The sequence below is a fragment of the Tetrao urogallus genome, assembly GCF_951394365.1.
Source record: "Tetrao urogallus genome assembly, chromosome: 8".
Lineage (NCBI taxonomy): Eukaryota > Metazoa > Chordata > Aves > Galliformes > Phasianidae > Tetrao > Tetrao urogallus.
Genome location: NC_136821.1, coordinates 18,273,823 through 18,288,569, shown reverse-complemented (window position 1 = coordinate 18,288,569; position 14,747 = coordinate 18,273,823). Strand labels below are relative to the sequence as shown.

At 38.0% G+C, this 14,747-nt stretch overlaps 1 protein-coding gene across 1 annotated transcript in view; it reads left to right on the top strand.

The window, feature by feature from the left end:
* Positions 1–9,258: 9,258 nt before the first annotated feature.
* ABCB11 (ATP binding cassette subfamily B member 11) overlaps positions 9,259–14,747 on the top strand; it is a gene marked incomplete at both ends in the record, with an annotated part of 39,573 nt that continues 34,084 nt past the window's right edge. The window contains 2 exons of the mRNA XM_079538989.1: positions 9,259–9,334; positions 13,781–13,802. Of these exons, the coding sequence (XP_079395115.1) occupies positions 9,259–9,334; positions 13,781–13,802 (98 nt within the window). The remainder of the gene's footprint in view (positions 9,335–13,780; positions 13,803–14,747) is intronic.

Below are 14,747 nucleotides of genomic sequence, written 5' to 3'. Positions count from 1 at the left end.
ATATTTTTATTTTAAAAATAATTTATTATTCACTGTTTCAAAAGTGTTGAAGTTGAATACAGTATCACATTATTTTCCCTTGCAAGCACTGTGGCTTCTCGTGGTGCTTGCTTGCACCAGCAGGTGTAAGCTCTGTGTGCGGGCTGGAAGTGACCCACAGTGTTGCAAAAGCTGCAGTGCACAGTTGCTGGGTTTCGTTGCTTAACTTCCTTTGCAGCATCAGTCTAGCAGAAAGCGTGGTGAGGTAATTAGGCAGCTGCTCTCCCTGTGTGGTGTTTCACTGTTGCTTTGTTAGGACAAGACCCAGCAGAGCGACTGGTTTCCATCCCTTTCTTTCCTCTTTACTTTTGCAGCTCCTGCCAGCCCTGCCTGCACAGCCTCAGCCCTGCCGTGTGCCCACGCACCCTGTTCTGAGCAGTGAGGCGGGAAGCTGGGGCCGCAGCGGGGACAGCCCGAGGGAGCAGCGGGACACAGGGCTGCATTTCCTCACGTGCTGCTTCAGCTGTGACACAGGTGCTAAGTAAAGGGAGAGCAGGTTAGCGTAAGAAAAGCACAGTTTGGACCTGTGATCTGGTCAGTAAATAGAAGTAACGTCCAATCCAGCTAGGCTGCTGGAAGACAAAGCTCAGCCAGGCGTTGTTTTTTTTTCCACAGAATCAGGCACATCTGCTAACATGGGACAACTGGCGGAGCAGTGTGAGGCTAAATTCTGGTCTTATGGTTCGTCGGTGGGCTGATAAGACTTTTTATCAGATTAACAAAGTGCTGTAATGACAGTGCTTTAAGAGTGCTGTGTACAGGCTGTGTTTCCAACTCCAGCTTACAGGTGAGACTGAGAGGTGCAGTGCTGGCCCTCGGGCAGCAGATCTAAGATCTGCAGAAGTAAGCAAAAAATCTGTGTTTGTTTCAGGAGCCACAAACAAAAGGAGCACAAAAACAAAAGGCTAAATCAAGAAAAATTATATTTTCCTTTAGTTTTCTGGAGGCACTGGGTCAGAAGCCCCCAGAACGTTCCAGAAGCATTTAGGAGAGCTGAGGTGCTGAGGACAGGCAAGCCCATGTGAGATGCTATCCTGTGAGAAGAACAGCTGAGGTAACCAACAACTTTCTGAAAGGTTTTTGTTTTACTTTCACTGCATTGAATTGATAAAATTTACAGGTTTTGTTGTTTTGCTTCTTGAAGTCTTGAACCTGCCTTTGCTATTTTTATTTGCACAAAGGTTTGAAATGGCAAAAACACCAGCTGCCAAATTTTGATTAGGTCAAAGGGACAAGCAAATGCATGTCCTGCTTCAAGTATATTTCAATAGCAGGTGGCGAGAGTAACTATAGAAATAGAGTAAGTAACTAGAGGTAATTGCCTTGCTGCCTGCCTCCTAACCTACTTGAGGGAACAGCTCTAGACGTTGTTTTGCAATTCCACGATACTGTGTTTTTGTGACTAAGACATAAACACAGTATGACTTAGTGAGGCTAAACAGACTTAACCATGGAAGAAGAAATGTTTCTTTAATTGTGTGCTAGCTTCCCACCTGAAAGCATCCACCGGATAATCACCAGTTTGGACTTTATACTTTCCATAGCAAGGGAAAATCACACTCACATAAACAAACCCATTTACCCAGAGGTACTTTCCTTGTTTCACTGTAAGAAAAGTGTCAACAATTTGCCATTTCATTATGAAGAAATGTAATCTGTTTACAAAACAGGAAAATGGTTTCTTGCCAACAAAGATCTTTTTGTTTGCAGCAAAAATGATAAAACCCATTGAAAGAGGAAGTCTTACTTTTGTCTTAGGTGCAGAAAGCAGGTTTGTACGTAGAATACTTGTTAAAGATCTTCTTTGGAAAAGGTAGTAACTTTTTCAAAAGATTTACGTAATTTCCTTTTTAATAGCATAAATCTCAAATCAGCAAGCTCCATGTAAAATTCATTCTGCTTTGTACAAAGTGAATGCTATGTTGTGTTTGTATAAATGCTGTGTGCCAAGAAAAGGATGAAGACATGGAATGTGGGTACTTTCCAACCTGACCAGCTTTGTGCCTATATTGATTGTTCCTACAGCTTCTTAAATCCTCTAGGTTTTGCCCTGATCAGAGTCTGAGAGAAGGCTGTTCTCTTTTGGCCTGATTTTGTTGTCTCTGTCTTCTGAATATCTTTATTACTGACATTTCTTTTTTTCAAATGAATTTTGTAAACAATGTGTAACTATGGATGCTCCAGTAACAGGTGTTGAAGTCTTCTGACTAATGTTTCAATCTGCAAACTGTATCAAAACTGCATTTTAACTAAAATTTCCCTTAGTTCAGGGTACCAGAAGAAAGATTGAGAGTTCGCTTCAACTTAATATTATTTAGGTTAAAAAAAAAAAGTGGAGCGAAAAACAATAAGAAATAAGTTCAAACACCTGGAGAAATAAAGATGACAACAAATTGGTTTGCTTTGTTTTTAAAGGATCAGAAGAAGGGAAGATAAAGCACAGTGCAGAAGCAGAAGCATACTATAAGATTGAGGTCTGCTTTGTACTTCTCACCATCTGAAGTGCTATATCAGTGTGGCACAGTTCAGATGGGGATATTATACACAGGAGAAAGTCATCTCATGTTTGGCTCCTCGACCTGGGGACTACTGTATGCTAGCTGTAAAAATTAATTTGGTTGTGAATGCCTACCAAATAAATTAATGAAGCGTAAAAAGCTATTTGCTCCATGCTTTCTGTCCAGCAGACTAGTCCAGACTGCTTTATTTGCATACGTACCTCAATCACAAAACACTGAAAGAAGCTGAACAAACATCTGACACCTCAGTCTGCAGTGGCAGATTGAATCTATTTGCCTGGTAGAAAAGTATAGTCACCTGCTACTGTGAGCATACAGTGCTAAATTTCTGACTATCTTTATGAAGCTTTGGAAGTGTTTTTTATTCAATTGCTAGCTGTGTTCTACTAGCTCTGTTCAGTACTGTGATAAAAATCAGTATGTTGTAGACTGCAGCTTGAAGTTGAGGAGTCAAAGTGCCAAAAGAGCACTTTGACTTTAATTTCTTACAGAAATTATCTGCTCAGGAATAAATTAGAGTCATTTTTATTCACTTTTCCCTGTGCATTGCTGGAAAATATCCTGAAAAGAGGGTAGCTCTGATAGTATACTGGCATAAACATCTACTCAAAGAAGAAGCAGTTATTTTACTGCAGTTGGCTCAATGAATTGTAATCTTTTTCTTCCTGCGTAAGGAAGTGTAAGAATGTGTGAACTGTAATCAGAATGTTTCCCCTTCAACTCAGGGCAGGACGAGGGGACTTAGCCTGACACTACTGCTTATGTTTCATGAAGTAAATATCCATTGCCTATTTTGGTTTGGAGATCCTGCATGTGTTCCCTATCAGAATGCAAGAATGGGAGCATCTGTTCTCTGTTCCTTCTGTTGCTTTCATCTTTCAGTGAAGCATCTGTAGGACTGAATTTAGCAATAGAGAGTTTTCTCTTCCCAGAACATCAGAAGGTGGCAAAATGCAAGAAAGATGGAGGGGACTGCAGTTTTTCCACTTGTAGTTGTAAATCAGGAAGGTGACTCTGTATTACCAAAACTGAATGCTTTGTGTTCTCTACCTTCCATGCACAGGTGGATGATTTTTCAGCATGCATTCATTTTTTTCTGGCCCGTGTCATAAAGTCAGGTTAGAATTTATTAATCTTCAGGACTTTCTATGTTAACAAGTTGAGAAAAGTGGGGATTTAGCGGAGCCCTTTGTAAGAACTAAGGTAGTCTGTGGTGTTAGCTCCAATCCATCACTGTCTTCATCCACTTCACTAGCAAAGCCTTTAAGTGGAAAGACTGAAGTAATTTGTGTATAGTTTAAACTGTACTCTGTCTCTGTAAAACCAAGACTGAACTGGAGATGCTGGACTGTGTTTAAGTGTGACTTTGGTTGAGTGCTTTGGAAAGGAAAACTGGTGCAACTGTATGACCTTTGGACACAGTGGTCCTGGAGAAATTGCTGGGGGATAATGAAGTGGATGTCTTCTCTGCTGTATCATTTTCCTTCCATCCAATCTACTTGTATGCCCTGCACTGCATGGAATTATTTTTTCTCATGATTCTAGTGTATGGTGGATGAAATAATCAGTTCTGTGATGTTATCTCAGTGTTATTTACCAAGTTATGCAGTATGCATTAGCAAAGATGTAGACTTCTTGTCTACACTTTTTGTTATGAAAGTGGGAGATGACAGCAGGTTTGATAATGCTGTTGCTAAGTGCGTGGGACTGATTCTAAACTAGAAAAATAGAGTTCGGGTGAGCTACGTTAGATCCTGAGGCACTTTTTTGCAGGAGGTTTGTCATGGAAAGTCTGAGGGCACAGACCTGAGGGGAAGCCAACAATGACTAAGATTAAGGTGTTACCTTTCCATCTTATCATATCAAACAAAGATCTCTGTAATGAGAATTGATTTCAGAGGAGAACTAAACCGTACTTGTTATTTCTCTCTAAACCCTGCAGATGTCATTGGTTGGGGCCACAGCATTGTCCTCACCAAAGTCCCTTATTGAAAAATCCACCGAGAGACCATCTCCAATGAGAATTCACTATTGCTAAGTGTTTTCCTTGCTTAAAAATATTCATCTTTTAAAGGAGAAGTTGTAAAAAATTTCATAGCTGTGGAATTGGGGTGAGCTGTGGATTAGAAACCACATAGCTAATACAGTAATTCTATACTGTGATATAGCATAAAATGAAGTTATAATAGTCTCTTTCCATACGTTCGTTGTGAATATTTTTTTTTATTTATTTATTTTTTTTTTGGTAAGAGAATTGTCTGGTCTCTTCATGTATAATTGCTTTCCAAGAGGTCTGACTTGAAGTTGTGAGATTACATTAGTCAAATTTAAACCCGCCGTTAAGTGTCAATGAACTGTAACCAGTGTGACCACAAGGTTATTGACCCAGGTGCAAATAGCCAATGCTCAATTTAAAGATGGGTTAGAGTAATGAAAACACGATGGGAAGTGTTTGGGTGCTTCACTGATTGAACGGGATTCTTCCAATTTTCTTCATGTTCTCTCGCAGCCACGGGTGAGTAACGTATCCATCACACTTAATGTGTCATAGATTACTGATGAAACTTCTTGAACTGAAGGGTGCCTGTATTTTTCCTTCAAAATAATCCAAGTTGAATGCTAAATTTAATCTGTGCAATTAGAGTTTTTTGAATTGGAACTATGATGGATAAATTGTTAAAGTTATATTTTGAAGCAGTGTGTCTTTCTGCATGTATGCTGTCATTAATGTCTGATCAACCAGGATTTAAACAGAAAAGGAAAGACCATAAGGTCAAACGAGGATCTATTCTGCATAAAGATCTGATCTGAAAAAGATTTCAAATGGTTTTGGAGAAGGTCTGAATATAGTTTTATTCTATAGCATTCCTTTGTTTGCGTTTTCAAATGATTTCTCTTTAAAATCTGGATTTTTTCCTTAAATGTAACTGTTTATAAAAACCCCAGCAGTCATAACTTCGCTGGTAGTGGTAAAATGCAAATTCACTTCAAGGGAATTTTCTGACATATTCTCTGTTGCTAGTTTTTATTTAGCACTCTCGGGTAGATTGGATGATGTAATCTTCTGTTATCTCTGATTTTTGTTATCTAAATCACTCTTAATGGAGACATCAGCATCATAATTTTTCAAGGTGTAAATGGTCCCCATATGAACTTGCAGACCCAAAGGAATGTTGTTTCAGTATTCTAATTCAGCATGCTATTGTTCTGTATTAATGTAAGCTAATGAATGATGCCTGCTGGCTGTGGTAGAATATGGATAATATTTTATGTTCTGAACCTCAGGAAGGAAAAAGTGTATTTTCTTTCAGAAATGTGGAACAGTCACTTTTTTTTTTAAATTGACAAATTTTGACCATTCCAGAAAGCTTAGCTCTAGTGAGTGTTTGTAACAAGAATCCCTACTCTAGTCATTCATCTTTTTTCTCCCACTTTTCCTATTTAAGACAGCATCAGAATTCAGACTAAAAAAAAATAAAAAATTGTCATATATGTCATAATGTTAAAATATGGTGTCAAAGCAAGCACTAAAGTGAGACTTCCCAGCATCATGCTCTATGCCAGCATTGAAAGGACAAATTGATTTTTACAGTGTTCCATCACAAAATTTTATATAGATGTTATGATTACAAGGTCAAATAATAAATACTTAAAAGAGGATGAGGCAGAGAATGACGGGGCTTTGCTTTACTTCTGCCATTTTCATCAACCTACAGCATGACATCATCTTTTATCATTCTGAAACAGAAATGCACTTTTATTTATTTTATAATCTGGGTAACAATTTCAGTAACACTGACTTCAGTGTAAAATCAGCTGTTAGATCAACTTTGTACGTTTCCATTACTTGTTTGCTAAACAAAGCAAAGCAGTGCTTACTAGATTTAGGAACAAATTACGGCTTCTGCGTAAGGACAAACTGCTGATAAAATGACCACTGTGATGAACTTTTGTAGTAGAAAACTTCTGTTGTTGATATTTCTATTTGCTGTGCTATTAATTGAGTGAATGATGACTTAATTTTCTGAACAAAAGTCTGTAAGTAATAAAAATAGCCTTTCTCACGCATAATTTTCTTTAAAACTTCTAAATAAGTTTTGTGTTGCTTTTTTTTTTTTTTAAAGATGAACTAAAAACACGTATCCAGGATTGAAAGGCTGACAAGCCATAAGGTCATTGCATATTTAAGCTGTGTTTTCCTTAGAATTACTTCACTGTGAAGTGTTGGCCAGTCTGTGCTACCATTGTCAAACTTGTTATATTTTGTAAGTGGAGCAGAGAGACCATGTCTTGGGATCTCTAGTTCTAACCTCTCACCTGAATTCATGCTTAAAATAAATAGTCTTGACAATGTGATCATTGAGAAAACTGCCAGAAGTGAGCTCACTGAGAATCTTCCTATGTTGTTTTTTTTTTTTCCTCCCCTCAAGGTACTTCTGCATCTTTAGGATTGTTTGAACAAGCAGTTTTTGGAGATCTGTCTAAGACTACTTCAACTGATCAGGTACAGCAAAAGGCAGGGAGGAGAAAGTAGAACAAGTTTTTACTGGAAGACTGAGTTAATATATATTTTTTTCCATTTGGGGAAAATTGTCACTCTCTTCTTCAGTGAAAACTCAAGTGACATTAAACTGCCAGGAACATATGCTCACTCTTTATGGGAAGCTATGTTTATTTCAATATTAACTGAATGGTCTTATCTGGAAATTAATTCTTTGCTAAATCCTTTCCCATGTGCTCAACACAGCTGAGTGAAATGCAGATGATGTCTCATGTGAAACAGCAATATGTGTGTGATGCTTTCCTTTCTAGTTGGAAGCAGGTTGTGTGTGTTTTCTGTCATATAAAACAGCAAAATGTGAACTTGGCAGTGCAGACATGCTTGAGACTTTAACTAAGGAAGTAACATAGCCTTGTTTGACCCAGTTACCATCTGTTTGGGGGAACAGGAAAAAAAAAATTATTAAGATTATAAATTATTTCATTGTGTGTGGAGATGAATAATTAAAAAAAATCCCAGTAATTTTACTTTGTGAGTGACTGTTGTAGTCCTGATCAGATTTTTTGCTGTTACAGTGGTGATTTGGCTTTATCCATTTCCTTAAAGAGAGAATTTGGTTCACAGAGCAGGGCATCGTGTAGTGTGAGGGGATCAGGATTTACTGACATCAGTCAACAAACATGGATCAACAAATTCTGCTCATCAGATACTTTCAGGCCAGAAAACTACATCCACAGAGCAGCAATCAATGATTTAATGTCTGAATTAAGAGATGTATTGATTGCAGTTCTGCAGGTGCCTGTCTTGCTTCTGGTATAGTTCCGTAATATTGACAAAAGCAAGGATGGCATGGTGGATAATATATTCACTAAGTTTGAGCATGATGTAAAAGTAGGATAAGCTGCAGATATGCTGAAAAACAGGACTAGAATCCAAACTTGTCTAAGCAAACAGAAAAAATGGGCTGAAGAATGTGAGATGTTATTAAATGCTGATAAAAGCAGACAGGAGTAATCAACTGTGAAAATACAGTTTGGAAAACAGCTGGCTCTGAAACAAATTGCTTGCAAAACAAGAGTTTTTTTGTGGAACACGGACTGAATCAACAACGTGATACTTTTGTTAAAAAAAAAAAAGCCATATATATATATATCATACTGTGTTGTGTAAACAAGAGTATAATCTGTGAGACATGAAACAGTCTTTCTCCTTTGCTCACTGTTGGTAAGACTCAGTACTGTTATACACTCATCACTTCAAGAAAGAATCTGGAGAAGACCAGTGAGGGTTATCATAGGTTTGGGAGATACAGCCAACAAAGGGAAATTGAGTTGAATAGCTTTATTCATATCAACAGGGAGACTTCCTATCCTTCAAATAAATAACAACCTATTTGCAAAGTAGAAGAGAACTGTTTTTTCCCTATTGCACAAGAAGCAATGGGCTTAAATTCTGACATGTAAAATTCAAATTCGACATTAGGAAGAGTTTATTTTAGCAATAAGGATAGTGGAGCACTGTAATGCTCCTGGACGTCATTGGGCATCTTTGATAAATATCCGTTAAAATGACAGAAGAATAATTAAATTCTGCCCTGGATGCTTAGAATTAACCAGAAGAATTAGGCCTTTACATCCTGTCTTCCTGATCATTCCTGTGCTAGAGATATACGTGTAAAATTTAGGAACAGATGATAAATAAGGAGGGTTTCCCGTGTCATGGTCTTAGTGATCAGCAGCAGCTGGGCCGGGCTGGGACAAAGCAGAGCAGGTCTCTGCCCACTGCTCCCTTGTAACGGAGCAAGATCTGTTATTAATATCTTGGGCTGTAATCCATGGATGGCATCTACAGAAAACCAATGGTTGATTTTAAGATGGCCATTGATGGCGAGAGGGCTGTTTGCATCAAACTGCAAAGCCCATTGGGGCAGCTCATTTAAGGCAGAGGTGGTACTGAAGCTTTTTAAAGGAGTTGCACTTTGGGCTGGCTTGGACATACTTCTCTGATGTGTTTTTCTACTCTAGTTCCACTTTTAGAATTTGCACTGCAATCAGTGGCATTGCCTTGGGATGATGGCAAAACTTGAGTTAAACAGGAGTCTAATGTAATATAGTTATACTTTCAAGGACTAATGTTTGCTAATGCTATTTTTCTCCACCCCCTTCTCTTAAGGATTTTTGATTTGATCATCTAATCATCATGTCTGATCCTGTTATTCTGCGTAGCATGAAGAAATTGGGAGAAGATAACTATGCTTTTGACTTGGACGGTAAAAGTAAGATGTTTATTCTTCAGTCGCCTGATTTTGTCAAGCATAGAAGAGGTGGTGGGTGGTCTAAGTGGAGCTAATAGTCATATAGAATAGAAAGGTAATAGTCTGTGGAATAAATACAGTTATGTGGTACCCGCTGCTGTTCTGTGAACCTACAGGTGTGCTGTCTGCAGAGCCTTTCTGAAAAAGCTGTTTATAACAATTTCTCCCTTTGGATGATATTTTCTTATCACATATTCAAAATGTCTACCTAAGTTCTTAGGTATCCTTAGGTACCAAGGCACTGCCTACTCAGTGTCTTGGCGTACAAGTAAATGGATAGAAAATCAGAAACTTGTCTTCCCTGGTTTTTAGAGGTTCTTTCAATAAATGTGTATGTGCAGCCATACCTCTTTAGGCAGAATACTGAAGAGATATTGCTCTGTGTACATCTCATTTCAAGAATCTGCATTCTTTTTCTTCATCAGAGTTTTTCCTCTTTTCTTCCATTTTTCTCTGGTAATGTGCCTTTTTCCAGTTTGTATATGCAAATGTAGCAAGAGTAAGGTAGGAGAAAAAATGAAGAGAAATTGCTACATAAATATTTTGAATTCTGTTTGTAAGACTTGAGAAGAGCAGACAAAGGGAGAGGCATTGCAATTTTATGTTAAATGCATAATGCGTAGCAAAGGCAAGCAATAGCACATTAGGGAAAATAAAGTGCAGTACAATTCAATGTACATCTGTATCTGCACACTACATAGAGTAAAAAGGGTCTGCAAGAAGATTCTGTAACTCAAGTATCACCAGATTGCCTAAGTAAGCATCTAAGCCTGTATTTTCAAAATCCCTGCCAGCTGTGCCTAACTCTGGATTTCTTTGAGCTTTCATTAAAAATCTTCTCCCAGGGAATAACAAAATGCTTGAGGTCATGCAAAAATAGGCCCTGTAATAACGTGGGCCTTTTTGGGATTTACAAATATGGCATTCACTCCCAGTTACACCTGCTTCATCAAAAAAATAGGTGGTTTGGGCAGGCTCTGAACAAAACAGATTGATGAGTAACTTTTTATCTTGGGTTCTCTTTTTCCTTTTACTTCATCAGCTTTTTAGAGCAGTCAGATGGGATAGTGATGAAGACCGTAGGGATTTTATTTTGTGAGAGATTACTGAGAAAAAATTGAACTGTGTTCAGACTAACATTCAAAGGCAGACCTTCTTGGAGGTATTTTTCATTAACAAAAATATCAGAAGAGAAGTCGCACTAATTTGCGTTATGTTAAATATTTTCTCCCCAGCTTAGATGACATCTTATGTTTATGGTCCTCCTTCAGCAATTTTAGTTCTGTGAGAACTTTACAGTGATGTTTTGTAGACTAAAATTGTGGCTTGCAGAAGAATTTATCACATAACAACGTATATCATGAAATTGCAGCCAATAATTGAACTTTTTCAAGACTTACTTTTTTTTTTTAATAACACACTTCCTCAAGCCTCTTTCCCTGCTGTATGGCAGTAGAGTGTACCAGCAGTGATCAGTGATCTGTCTTCACTTTAAAATACCTAGTAGTTGCTTGTTAGTGCCAAGTCTGGATTTCTAATCTACTATAATTCACTGTTTGAGTTTTGCTCTCAATCTTTATCTGAAATATGACATATTATAGAACTGTGAGTGTGATGGTAGCATCTGAAGACATTTGGAGTATTCGGTCTGGCTCTGGGCTTGATTGCATTGATTTTTGTTTTGTAGAGTTTGTCAAAATCTTCAAGTATAAAAGCAGCTGTTCCATTAGTAGATGGTACATGTGATTTTTTTGGTCTTTATGTGCAAAAGGTGCTATGTTCCCACCTTCTATCTGCCTGTACTAGTCAGATAATTCTTTGGTTTTAACCATCCTTGTCAAATGCTTTGCACTTTGCAGAAATTATTGTTCCTGTGCTAGCTAATCTCCTTCCAACAGAGTCAAGTGTATGCTTTTGCTGGGAACTTCAAATCTGTTGTAACTGCTTCCAAGAAGACAGTGTGGGAAATTATTCTCTTAGTAGTTTGAATGTATTCCTAAAATCAAGACTGGTATGGCAGATTATGCAGCTGATTTTAAAATTTGCAATAGAGCAGCAGAAACCACAGCTCTATGATTGTGACAGAAATAGACGTGAACGTATTCTGGAAGTCCGATCTCTTCCCCAGCTATTGCTACCCCAGCATGCTGCCCTGCATCCTGCTGAAATGAGCAGCTATTTGTGTGCTGAAGCTGTACAGACTTCCCACTCCCTTTCCCTGCAGTGTTTTGAATGTTTAACTGAGGCTGCTGGCGGAAGGCAGTTTCAGTTCTTGGAGTACTTTGAACTCTAGTATTTATTGAGAGGGGAGAGAAGTGAAAAGGGAGTGAACAGGTGAAGGGGTATATCCTTCTTCTTCAGGGACAGAAAACTTTTTGCCTGTTCTAGCTTCTCAGAAATTTTCCCAGGTAGCTAATATTTATCCAGTTGTGCTGGAACAGTTGTTCCTTGTCTATTAACTTGTCTAATGTAGTTGCTGCTTTTACTTCTTCTGGGACTTCAACAAAAGACTTTCTATTGGGACCAAACCTCTTCTTTTTACAGCCGGGATTTTTTTTGTCTTATAAAGTGTTGTCTCTGGTTTCTCAATTTCCTTGGAAATGCATTCTTCTGCTGAATGTAGCGAGCAGTTCATTGAATTGTTAGAGCACCTTTCCAAAAGCAAACATTGGTGCTTTAAAATGCTCCTGGCAACCTGCTGACTGATCTCTTCTGCTCTATAATCTCCAGCAAGGTTTGTTTCAATAACTGTCTCTTGTACATATTACTAAGTATTAGATCTTTCTGGATCAACAGCAGAACACTGCAACTGTAGGTATAGTTAATAGCCAGCTTTACTTGGGAGCCCTTTGGGGGTGCTTTTTCATTTGATTTAAGTATCAGATTTCCTCAGGCTTACTTTTTACCATGTTCACATAACTGCAGTAAAGCCTCAAATTCTTGACCACCTTCTGCAGCTTTCCCTAGATTCTGTGCTTCTTTCAAGCTGAAAATTTTCCTAAAGCATTCAAACATTACCGTTGCTTTTTCCCTAGGGTTAATATGTTGTTTAATTGTCCCTACGTATTTTTTGCTTGCTATGAAAATCATACTTTGTTCTATTTTTCTTATTTTGCAATTGTAACAGTGAACTATTACATATGTTTCTTTCCTTCAATTTAAGTACAGATAATGTATTTAAATTGAACTTACCAATTGTACTTCCAGATTTTCTTCCTGCATAGAAACTGTTGGCAAATGAAAGCTGTACCATATTTCCTTGTTCTCTTGAATAGCATTGCTACGCTCTTGTTTCCCTCTTCAAGTTTATAGGTTAAGATTTCTTCACCTTTAAAGCATGCTTATTTTGCTCTCTAAATCAGTTTCTATTTCAGCAGATCTTTTGTTTTCTCTTTAAAATCCCTCCCAGCAGCCAGCTTGTTCTTTGTGTGTTTGTGTGTGTAATACACTTGGCATTACCAACCTGCAGAGGAAACTTCCTCTAAGGCTTTTCTTATTCTGTAAATCCTCAAGGAAAGGTTTCAAACCATTACAGCTGTCACCAGCTGCCAAACTCTAACAAAATGAGAACAGCAATTTTTCTTTCTTTTCTAATACCAAATTATGCTTTCTAATAATAGTTTTACGAGTATGAATCCTTCTTTGAAATGTCTGGGATTCATAGGATATACTTATGTAACAAACAGAGCAGAATGGAACCATTATTTGCTAAAGCCAAATAAAGTTACTAACCCCTAAAAGGAGTTGTAATTAGATGTTCCTTCAATCCCAAACTCAGACCACTTATTTCTAGCATTGCTACCTTGGAAAATGCAAAACCATTTAGAAACTAAGGAGCTGCCATACAGCACAACTGTATCTTGTAATATAATTCAATTTCTCTAAGTTATGGTTTTTCAGAATGTATCCCAGTGTCTATTCTTACTCTCTAGGGGCACAACTGCCCCTTTTCTGCAGGATCTGCCGTCTCTAAGTTGTTGGAAGGCAAGAGCTACAGCTCTTCCTCTCAGAGAATGCACATGGGCAATGAGGCAGTGTCCAAGTGAGCTACATAGCTGCATACTGGCAAACAGTTTGCAATGAAAATATGTTGACTTGTGGCAAATGTTTAATTGGTGATGAATAATGTATTTAATGAAACACACTCTGTCATCTTGGGAATCGAACTCTTGAGACTATTTCTTCAAGAGAAAATAGGCATAAATAGGTATTAACTTGCCAGGGCATTTTTAGACTTCTGTCGATTCTTGTCCCTGATTGGATATATTAGAGGGAATAAAATGCTTTATAACTTAGGAGCAGTCAGATCCCATGGGGTTCTAGGACTTGTTTTTCATACCTACGGAAGATGGTATTTGTGAATGATAATTATTATTAACCGGACTGTGCGTTTATTTTCCCTAACAGGTAACAGCTTCAAGAAATCAGAGTAAGTCGTATACACAAGTGCAACAATCAATATTTCTAGGAAAACTCAATAAAGTTAATGTCATCCAATCAAATTGACACACTTATAGAGTATAGGGTATTTAATAAGAAGCTGTTCTCTAGGAGGAAATCTGCCTTAATTAAGGAATATGAATTAGCCTTCTTTGCTTTCTCTTCAGGCTTAACTTTTAGACCGTAAGTGTGAACAAATTTCTGACATAATTAAGATATTAAGATTTAAACCATAAACTTCTAAGCAGTTAATGACTTAGAGATCTTGATCTTCAACTATGATCTGAGATGTGAATGGGGATAAGAGGAAGGCCTCTTCCTAGATCCTGGGACAACTCTGTAGCTGACTGGAAATGCTAGTGGGTATGTAATTCATGCCAGCTATTTCTGGCACACTGTATGCAAATAGAGAGCTACTGTTGACACAGGGAAGGGAGACCATCTCTTAATTTTTGTCCTTGCCATGTTGCCCATACCAGAGAGCACTCACCCAGAATTCAAAATCTACTATGGTCCTTTCATTTCGATGGCCCTTTATTTCGAAACCCAAGCTCTCTCGGAATGTTATAGAAACAATGGAATCACAGAGCTGTAGGGGCTGGAAGGGACCTCTAGAGATCCTTGAGTCCACCCGCACTGCAAAGCAGGCTCCCTAGGCCAGGTTGCACAGGTAGGCATCCAGGTGGGTCTTGAACGTCTCGAGGCAAAGAGACTCTACAACTTCTCTGGGCACATGGAGTTCTAACGTACACGTATGAAGCTTCCTTCAGGCTTTCCAGGTTCTGGTTTCTGAAAAATGTGCACAGCAAATACTACTGGAATTCATCTTTCTAATAAAAAAATATCTAAATACAAAATTCCCTACTTCTTCATAAATGATGGTGATAGTTATTATAGTATGGATGCTGTCCATTATAGTACAAGTAGACATTTA